Source organism: Marmota marmota, unplaced genomic scaffold (genome assembly GCF_001458135.2).
Source record: "Marmota marmota marmota unplaced genomic scaffold, marMar, whole genome shotgun sequence".
Lineage (NCBI taxonomy): Eukaryota > Metazoa > Chordata > Mammalia > Rodentia > Sciuridae > Marmota > Marmota marmota.
In genome coordinates this window covers 6,471,783-6,482,781 of record NW_026000136.1, presented here as the reverse complement: position 1 = coordinate 6,482,781, position 10,999 = coordinate 6,471,783, and the positions used below count along the sequence as shown (strand labels likewise).

The 10,999-nt window shown below is 47.2% G+C and overlaps 1 protein-coding gene across 1 annotated transcript; it reads right to left on the bottom strand.

The window, feature by feature from the left end:
- Positions 1-334: 334 nt before the first annotated feature.
- Zfand2a (zinc finger AN1-type containing 2A) lies at positions 335-10,475 on the bottom strand. Its single transcript, XM_015502061.2, has 7 exons — positions 10,216-10,475; positions 8,833-8,918; positions 7,988-8,082; positions 5,349-5,480; positions 2,438-2,565; positions 1,671-1,733; positions 335-1,409 (listed from the first exon to the last, which is right to left on the bottom strand). Exons 2-7 carry the CDS (start codon positions 8,885-8,887, stop codon positions 1,394-1,396), a joined length of 489 nt encoding a protein of 162 aa, XP_015357547.1. The 5' UTR covers positions 8,888-8,918; positions 10,216-10,475; the 3' UTR covers positions 335-1,393.
- Positions 10,476-10,999: the final 524 nt, after the last annotated feature.

Sequence of the window (10,999 nt, the reverse complement as noted above, 5' to 3'; positions counted from 1 at the left end):
TGATTTTTTCATCACATCTTCAAACTTAGAGTTGATTTTTGTGCAGGGTGAGAGAGAGAGGTTTAATTTCATCTTATTACATATGGATTTCCAGTTTGGCCAGCACCATTTGTTGGATAGGCTATCTTTTCTCCAGTGAATGTTTTTGGCACCTTTGTCTAGTATGACATGACCATATTTATGTGGATTTGTCTCTGTGTCCTCTGTTCTTGTATCTGTAATGTTTTGTCTTTAGTTTGGATGCTCAGGAATAGCACTGTCCAATGGCAGTGTAACACAAGCCACCTACCTAAGTTTTTAAATTTCAAGTAGCCTCAAACAAATCAAAAACAGATGAAATTAATCTTCATGTTTTATTAATCAATCATACCTAAGACATCATTTCAACATGTAAACAATGTTTTTAAAATTACAGTTACATTTTAATATTGTCTTCAAATCCTGGTGTGCTTTGGTTCTCAATCTGGATACACCTTAATGTGAACATTGAGTTTTCAACAGTGATTTGTATTTAGATTTCACAAGACTTAATTCTACAGCACATGCTTAGCATGTGCAAGACTATGCATTAAACCTCTACCCCCCACCCCCAGCCAAATCTGCAGTTACAAAATCAGTTCACATACACAACATACATCAAGGTTTTCTAACAACTGAACTGGGTGGTTCTTAAGCTTAAAAGTTTAGCTCCTTCCGCCTCAAAATCATAAAACTAGCCCCTATAACCTCCAGTACTCAAAGAAGCCCTCTGCCTGCATCATGATTTTAAATTGCTTCTGGAAGTTTCTATCACTTCAATACCAGACACTGCTAGCATTTTATGACTTTTTTCTTGCAGTTGACAGCAAACCCAGGTACAAATAAGCCGTCTACAGGCTAGGTATCATCTGGTTTAAGAAGTCAGCTGTGGCAGACAGCATGCTCTCCCTCAAGACCAGTCCGGCCCAGATACATTCTCTCATGGACTGAGGGCCATCTGGACAAGGACCCTTAATAATGTATCCTGCTTCCTAGGTCCAGACAGACACCTCTTTACAGAAGCCACACGGGCAAGACCCAGACTTATGGTCAGCTGTCTGTCGTTTACATGCTGGAAACTTTCCAAAGACTGGATCTTGAACCAGTTCACTGCCCATACAATACAGCTTACTCAGATCTCGCTTTTGAAGTTACCAAATTTTGTTGCTGTGGTGACATAACCTGCCTTGGAGCATCAATCTCTCTCTGATTGTTTATTTTGCCAAACAATTTGAATGCTTTATTGGAAATGTTTAATAAAGTTTGACTGCTTGACCTGGGATGAAAAAAGATACGAGTACATTAGTCATCTGCAAAGTTAACTGTATATGGAATGATTTCAGGTGCAGCGCCAACACCAGATACTGGTGTGTTGTCATTTGGTTTTCCACCTAGAAGAGAACAGAAAGAACCGACTATATTATATGCCTCCTGATTACCTCAAAGTGGTTGATCTTTCAAAAGAGTCTTGGATCCCAAGTAAGATGTCCCAGAAGCAGTTATGCTATGGCCTGCTGTGACCTAGAAGGGACTGTGCTTATAACTTGGGACTCAAGTTCACCTTCCTGGGGAAGCATGCCAGGTCACAGGGTTGGTTGTAGTTGTACTACAACTATTCGACATAGAACCACACCCAAGATAAACATACTGACCTGAGTCGCTGGGCCAGCCAACTGGAGGACGGCTTAGACTCAGAAGCGCTGGTTGCTGAGCACCTAGGGAGAGGTGAGACATGTGTTCAGCCCTTCTCGTTCACCAGGCTCAGGCATGGACAACACAGGGAGCACTGGAGCGCAACGGAGAGCAACAACACTCCCCTTTCATTCAACAGCAAGTGCGGCCCAAGGCTGCTGTGGAGAAAGGTGCTAGCACTATGGGGTGAACAGTGTCCCCCAAACACCTGCTGAAGCCCTAACCCCTGGGGCCTCAGAATGTGACCTCATTCAGAGACAGGGTCTTCACAAAGTGAGCAAGTTCAGGAGAGGCTGAAAGAGTGGGTCCACATGACCTCCTCACAAAAAGTGGAAGACGGGACCCAGCTGCTCACAGGGGAACACCCCAGGAAGACAAGAGATCTCAGTGATGTAGCCCCATGTCTAGGCTCACCAGAGACTGCGGCAAATCAAGAGAAGCTGGGGGAGGCCTGGAACAGATCAGCCCTCCGCCCTCAGCCAGAGCCGGCCTGCCCATCTCTATTTTGGCCTTCCAGCCTCCAGACAGGTGAAAAGAATAAACTCCTATTGTTGAGGCCACAAAGTCACAAGAAACTAATGTAGCTAGCTTCCTACTTTAACTAGGATCCAATTTTATCACAGCCCCCAAGTGTACAATGGATGCTTCAGCTCAGCAACTTGTCCCCCACTCCACCCCAGGGTTCAAGCTGGTTTTCCTCCTGCCTCGCCCAGGTGCCTCTCCTCACCTGGCTCTGCAGCTGTGGTCCAGCGGGTGTCTGTGCTGGATGCAGAAGCTGCCTTGGCACTGTGCACAAGCCAGCGGCACCATCTCCTTCTTTTTACATCCTTCTTTTGAGCATCGGTACGTGAAGACCTGGGAGAGAAAAGCAATTCTGTGAGCAGGGCTTCAACAGCCCCCAGCAGCACCACGCACTCAACTAGAAACAGGTCTCGGCCACGTGGATGAAGACATCCAGGTCCTAGGGAGACACCTTAGTGTCAGGTGGAAAGACAAACATAGATTAAGGAATTGGCAAAACTGGGGATCAGGTGAAGATGGCCAGAAGCTGTCCCCAGAAGACTAGGAAGAAAAGACCAAAGGAGGAAAAGAGGCCAAGCAACTGCTCTTGGAAGCACTGGGTCAGCAGAGGCTGTCCCCACCAGGGACCTGGGTGGAATGCCTATATCCTCCACACCTACTGATCACTGTGTTTATTTTTAAAGGAGGGACAAGTGTTAATACTTTTGACTGCCTGTGAATTAAGAAGGTAACTGAAGGGGAGGATTCCAGCAGCCTGAGAGCAGCCTCTGGTAAAGAGGGGCAGGCAGGCAGCTTGAGGGCCATGCAGCAGGCACCTGTAGAGGTCCCATCTGCAAAGGCAGGCACAGCAGTGCCAGTGCAGGAGGGGCGGGGGAGACGGGGGGGGGGTAATTCTGAGCTCCTTTCCCGATTTGGGAGAGGTCGGTGGGGTGGAGATGAGGCCTGCAGTGGGTGCACAGCCACAGGGGAGTGACCAGGAGAGGAACGGGGCCGCAACACGCTTCTGCTTCCATATACAGGGTTTTGTGTGAAGACAAAGGAATGCAAATTCCATTTCTTTGTGTTTAAAATTGAAAACAGTAAGCAAGAGCTAAAGGGCTTTACATTTACTTATGATAGTGTAATTGTGAGGTATTTAGTGAAATGTACTGTTTTACACAGTTGTTAACTACAAATCAGGGTCTATACCTAGAAACCGATTAAAGTGAGACAAATGCCAATCAATTCCCTAGAAGACACACCTAGAAGAAAATACTTATTTGGAGAACAGCAAAACAGGGTGGGGCCATGCACCCAAGAAAGCAGGTGCATGAAAACCACCTAAATGAGCCTCCTGGGGAGGAAAGGTACACAGCCAGCCAGCCCAGACTGGGGGGTGGCCTGCAGTCCAGGGGTCAGGCAGCCTGGAGAAGGCTCAATGAAGCCAGCCTCTTCACCCGCTCCCTGGCGAAGGAGCGGATCCCTACAGAGGTTGGTTCTGCCCTTCCTGAAATACTAGAGAATTGACAGAGAGGTTTTCGGAAAGGGATAAACCCACAAGAGCAAAGAAAGTAGTGACAGATTTGGCAGGAAGAAAAGATCAGCTGTCAGCTAGAAGGAGACCATGGAGAAACCCTACTCATGGGACAAAACCCCAGGAACTGGGGCAGTGGGACCACAACACAGTGGCTGTGGGCCTGTTTAGAAGCAGACCCCACAACCTCTCCCACAGACGAGGGTTGAGGGGGGCTGGGGGCCTGGGGAGTGCAGCATGGGGAGGAGGACAGGGAAGGAGGGGAGAGCAATAGTAGGTTGAGGTGCCACTCAGACCCTGGGCTCCTAGGACTCTGGAGGCCATGAGCACATCCTCCAGGCAACTCGAGGGACACCGCTGGGGAATCCCATTAGCCCAAAGAAAAACTGAAAGACTTGGACCTCAGGGGCTTCCTGAGGGAGTGGACCAGGAAGATGCCCAAGATGAAGGCTGAGTCCATTCTGAACTTTCTGAGCAGCCTGCTCCAGAGCAGACACTTAAGAACACTTACTGTGACACGCAGAAAGGGCAGGTAAGGAAGCACAGTCTAAGGACAGATCCAACAGGAGGAACCTATCAGGGCTCCTGCGCCAAAGTACCAGGAATCCAGACAGAAGAAAGGAGAGAATGGAAACCAGAGACCAAAAGAACATTCCAGAACCATGGGGATGGAGGTTCCAGTGGGAGGGTCCACTCTGTACCCAGCATAGAGAAGATCCTTCAAGATGCTGGGGAAAAACTGGGTCAGGGTGGAAACTGGCCCCCAGAGGGTCAGGGAGGGGAAAAGCTCAGCATGTGGGCTCTCAGGGCTGTTGTCGTCCAAATAACAGAGGCCTAGACGCCACCCAAGCACCTCCAACTGCACTGGGAGGACAGAGCCAGAAGGAAATGTGTGCACAAATGACAGAAGAGCAGATAAGGGCTACATCCTCAGTATACAATGCAGTACACAGATAACAGATAAAACTAAAGAGCAAGCAAGACAGGTCCGGGTGGAACAGTCATGAGCAGAAAAAGCAGTTAACACATATAAGCAAGCAGGACCTGTGAACGTGAACACCTGCCCGGGGAACAGGGCCTGCTGTCATTCCCACACACTTCCCCTAAGGGAGCAGATAAACAGCTTCAATAAAAATACTGATGCTACCAAACCAAGAACACAATGTCTAGAGCTGGGGACATGGCTCAGTGGTAAAGCTTGCCTAGCAGTGCAAAGTCCTAGGTTTCATCCCCAACACCGTAAACAATTAAAACACTGAATGTCTGAATTTTATAACCTTTTACCTGCTCCTAGGAGCTTAGAAAATAAATGTGCAATAATTACATTAACTAAGTGGTTCTACTCATTAACTCCTCATCAGAAACTCTAGTTTATTCCTGTAAGTGAAGAAGGCTCTAACCTAGAAGCCCTTGTGTTTAGGAACTATTTCCATAACTCAAAACTCAGGGCATTCACAACACAAGAAAACAATCATTTATCACTAAGGGATTTATGTTGCACATAAATCATGAGGACTAATTTTTCACAGTTGGAAAACTGATCTTCCCCTTAAGGAAAAACCAACATTCTCATGTCACAGACTGACCCAAAACTTGTCCTTACCTTCTCTTTCTTCTTCCCAGGATGATACGCACAGTCTCTGTCAATGTGCTCTCCCACCACCACATCTGGTATCTCTCCCCTTTTTACAGGGATGGGGACATTGCAAAGTGGACACACAGGGACCTTGACATCCTAAAGATAAAGAATGTGAGATAACAGCTGAGATCCACACAAGGAAAAGGTGAAGCACAAGCAGAGCAACTAACTGGCATCCTGACCACTACTGAGAACCGGGCACTGCTGGACAGCAGGTTAACAGGCAGCCCTGGAGCCAGAGGGCCAGCTGCCTCCTGGGGAGTCGAGTAGAATCCAAACAAAGGACTATCAACCAACTATGGAAAGAATCCTCCCTGAGTAAGAGGATCAGGGAGGAAGCTGGGGAGATCAAATGGGGTCTCAGGACAGCAAGGCTGTGTGTCCAGCACGTCCCCGTGAGAGGACCTGCCCTACATCTTCAGAGCAGAGATGATAGGAGAAAACACTAAGCAAAAGATCTTCCAGCTCACTTCAGGTGTGCACCACTTCTGTGATCCTTTGTAAAACCTTCCCACATAGCTTTACATGTCCTCATCAGTGAATAGAGGACACACACTGAGGCAGAATGCTCGACCCATAATCACCATTGCTGATTGCAAGCCCAAGGCAGCAAGGGATCTGGAGGAATGCATCCAGCAGCTGATTGCCCAGGATGGTTAAACCCTAAACCAGGTCAGGCATGGTGGAGCACACCTGTAATTCTAGTGACTCAGGAGACCGAGGCAGGAGGATCCCAAGTTGGAGGCCAGTCTCAGCAATTTAGCACAGCCCTAAGCAACTTAGTGAGAACCCGTCTAAAAATAAAAAATAAAAAGAGCAATTGGGTGTGGTGACACACCTGTATCCCAGCAGCCTAGGAGGCTGAAGCAGGAGGATCACAAGTTCAAAGCCAGTCTCACCAATTTAGCAAGGCTCTGAGCAACTTTGGGCTGGGGACATGACTCCATGGTTAAGCAGCCCTGGGTTCAAACCCCAGTACCAAAAAAATTAACAAATAAATAAAAAGGGCTGGGGATGTGTGGCTCAATGGTAAAGCACTCCTGTGTTAAATCCCCAATACCAAAAAAAAAACCCAAAACAAAACAAAAACCAAAAAACCCTGAGCCAGGACAGGAATTGAGGGAATGGATCATGAGAAAAATGAGGTGGCCGTTACATCAGACAGGTGGCAATAATCAAACTTCGGGGCTTGCAGTCTGTGGGTGGAGCTGAAAGTCTCAGGTGTTCCTCAGTTGGCAAGTCTGCTGGCATTAACAGGTGACTGTCAGCCAGACTCCTCCCACAGGGGGACCTGGGAAGACCCAGTTGACACATGAACAGGATAGCTGGTCTAGTCATCAGGGCCTGGTAAACACAGGAGGTGAGTCACTCTCCCACCGGCCTTGATGACCCAGAGAGGGCGGAGGGGCCAATCCTGTTCAAAGCATGTGATTCTAAGTTACCCACACTCCATCTGCCACCAGGGTGAAGTGGCAGAGTTCACTGAAACCAACTGTTAACCACCCAGAAACAAAGTGACCACAGGCTGGAAACCACCTGAAAAGCCAAACTCAGAAGTCCGAAGCCCACAGATGACTGTGAGTTTCTATTGTGTACTATTTGAAACACCTAAAAATATAAGAAGGCTGCAGGAGCCCAGATGAATAAGCACCTTTCACACCTTCCTGATTAGACTGCACGTCAAGCTCTGAAACAGCCCCTATGCCCATGAAAACATAGCTGTGTTCTCTTGGTGCAATGGATCAAAGGAACCACGAACTTTAAGGTGAAAAGTGGGCTCTGAAAATGAGGTTGTGTGTATAAAAGTTAAGGCAGCTGCAGCTGGGCCAAGAGGGAGGAAAGTTTCCCTGAAGCCTCCAAGATCAGATAGAGCACTGCAGTCTGCCTCCCAGGCACACAAAAAAGACACCATATGGGAAGAACATGCTTTCAAGACAGACTGTGATGGCTTCCAACCACAGGGCTCCTACTGACATTCCAACTATACCAAAAGACTTATCACCTATTGATGACCCCCTTGCAACCAATCTAGTAGAACTTTATGCACAAAAAGATTCAGCATCCATCTAAATCTATTCCAAACAACTTGTGTAGCCAGTAGGGCTAAATGGAAATTATTCACAACAGGTTATTTCACCTCATCTCACTGTCCCTCTTCCTCCTTTAAAAGCCGAGTCCTCCTACCTTGAGGGGGCACTGGGTTGGTTGCTAATCAACTTATCTCCTGATTTGCAAACCTACCCTATGCCTAGACAAACACCATCCTTGCATTTATTTTAACCTTGTTTATAGTCTGTGGTTCACAGCCACAACAATTTGATTCCAAAAGTCCTAAAAAATAAAATCTCAGAAACTTTAGAGCTGTACTGTCCAGCAGAACTTTCTGTCATACTGGAAACACTCCTTACCTGTGCTGTTCAATACAGAGGTCACAGGCCACATGTGGTCACTGAACACTTGAAATATGGCTGGTGCAGTTGACTGATTTTAAACTTTATTTAATTTTCCTTAAGTGGCCACCTGTAGCTAGTGTCTGCTATAATGGACAGTGAAGCTTTAGACAGTACAGATTAGAATCTTCTGAACAGAGTGTGATGAATTACCTTCTTGAATGCAAAAGGACACTTATGGCCAGCATAGGTAAAATGATCTTTACAGAAATCTTGGTTACATGCATCACACTTTAGTGGAAGAAAATCTAAAAAATATAAACAAAATGGTAAAGACTTCTAAGGATTAGAACGAAATAATTATAGCTCATAGTAAGCAGGTACTTACCTACATTAAGTGTTTCGTGCCTATGACATAAATATATCTATAAGCTATCACGTGAGAAAACAACTTTAGAGTTTTGCATTTAACAACATCAAATGACATTTAAGGATCTATCAGGCTCTTTTAAGAGAGATCCCATTTCAAGCGGCATCACAATTATTTTATTTTTTGGTACCAGGGATTAAACCCAGGGGTACTTAACCACTGAGCCACATCCCTAGTCCTTTTTTGGTTTTTATTTTAAGACGGGGTCTCACTAAGTTGCTGAGGCTGGCTTTGAACTTGTGACCTTCCTGCTTCAACCTCCTGAGCCACTGAAATTGCAGGCCTGCGCAGCCTCGTCCAGGGCATCACAGTTATTTTAGCAGCAAACTTATATCCACTTGATGCTGGCATATAAAGATACTCAGTAATAATGTTGAATAGAACCTACACCTTGCTAGAGTCCCAATACTGATAAGCCATAAAGAATTATCAGGTAATCAAGAGGGGCCATGGGGCACACCTGTAATTCCAGCTATTTGCAAGACTGATGTAGAGGATGGCAAGTATGAGGCCAGTCTGGGCAACAAAGCAAGACCCCCATCTCAAAAAACAAAAACAAAACAAGACACACAAAACAGCCAACAAAATACCATTTTCTATTAAAAAATAAGCTCTTAAAAGTGCTTACCTAGTTGCTTGCAAGTCTTTTCTGAACAATGCTTCCCCAAATCAGGAAACTCCATTATGAAAAGTGTTAAAAATGCAGTCAATCACCTAGGAGAATCAGAAATTAGGAGAGAAATGAAGGCTTTTAGTTAGTCTCCAGGATTTATAAGGTCACCTACTAAAAGCAAATAGACATCCTCTTAGGGAGCACTAAATGTCCAAGTCATCCTGGGCCCTTGCGCAAGACTGAAGTATCACAAATTCTTGTTGACTTTCAGCTAAAAGAAAAACTGGAGTTTTAGCACCAATACCAGCCTCAGAACCAACCCCATGAGCAGAGATAGGGTGCTTTTTAGTCCTTTTAATCCCTAGTTTATGAAGCTCACCAGACTTTGGGTTTTCACTAAACCACCTTTCAATTCATGCTGAAAGGAGCTTCTCATGTTCAATTCACACAGCTGCCGGGAAAATTACAGTCCTGATAGACTTTAAGTCACAATTTCACTTACTGAATATACTTGTTGACATAAACAAAACTCTGTTACTAGGTACTAAATCACATTAGCTGACTACACTATCCAGAGAAGATTTAACTCTGTCCCTTGTCTCCCTTTCTCTCCCTGATGCATTGAGTTTTACTTTGAGCTTATTCCTTAATGACATAACTAGCCCAGAGTTGATCAGGGTACCAGCCCTTAACTCACCATGAAAAACAGGTAGATAACCATGAAGTTGCTGCACAGGAGAGAGGACTTAAGTCTACAAAGGGGTCCAGAGGACCCTTCCATGACCTGCATCCACCCAACTTCTCACAGCTCTTGTCCCTCCCAGAATTCAAATTACCAGGATATTCTTCCAGATTTTACCATCAGCTCTCTCCACTCTCCTGGAGCCCCCTCTTAAGCTGTCCTGTGCCTGGAAGGTTCTTGTCCCTGCTCAGCCCTTTGGGACCTCTGTTTAAAATGCCATATTCTCTAAAGGGTTATCTCTAACACTCTTGCCAACTCCTATCTAGGTGAAACGCCCTCTATTCTTCCTTCCCAAACCACTACAGTTCCCAAGGGCACGTTCGTGTTGATTTTGCTCATCCTTTACAGATGGGCTTGACACAGTGAACAGAGACCAGGTGTCCCAGGATTTTTTGTTGCCGTTATTCAGACTCGTGATCAGAACCCGATCTCGATTCCAAAATGATTTATTTTTGATCACTGCACTGGTCTGAGGATGCCTGGACGGGGGAGGAGGGGATCACTGTGCTGTGAAGCCTTGTTCCTCCTGGCTGGGGCTGACAAAAAGGAAACGCAAGCACCGCTGGAGGGTTGGTTTAGGAACCCCACTCGGGCTCTGGCCCAGCCCCCTATGTACCCCGGGCAGGCCCCGACCCCTTACTGGCCCATCCCGGTACCTGGATCTCGTCGGGGATCAGGGCAGCTGGGGCCAGTAGGTGATGGCGGAGACAGAAAAACGGTGATGTTGTCCGTGCCCAGCCAGGAGGATCAAGGTAGCAAGAAGGATGACACCGGGAAACACTCCAGGGTGCCCAAGGCCCATCGGCTTCCACCCGGAGAACAACATCGCCGCGCCCCACAATCGTGTCCATTTATCCGCAGCTGCCGCGACCGTGAGCCGCCCAGCCCGGGCGTTCCCGGCGCGCCCTGACGACGTCACTCGCAGGCCAGCCAATCCCACCGCGCTACGACGACGTCAGCGGCCATCGGGGCAACCCCATTGGCCGGCGCACTCCCCGCTCTCCGCCTTCCTTCTCGAACAGTCTCGCCGCGTCTAGCGGTGCGCGGCTGAGTCACCGTGAGGCGGCGGGCGCAGCTGGGTCTGGGGCCTAGTTGCGGGCGGTGGCCAGGTCGGCCTCGGTAACCTGGGTTCGGCAGATCGTCGGTGGGGCCTAAGCCTCCGTTTCCAGCTGGCATGGCTTGGCAGTGACACCGAATTCTGGGGAAGAAAGCTGGAAACGGCGCACGCCCGCCTGGAGTCCGGATTTCAGCATTTCGCCACGCTTCCTACATTGTACCCTGTCCTCTCGACAAATACAAATATATATGCACACACACACACATATATATACATAGATCTGAGTGTTTGTATAGATGTATAGATATGGTTCCTTCTTAGAAGTTGCATTCTATAAAGACCCAGCAAACAGAAGAGTTGAGGAATGACTCAGCAATACTCTG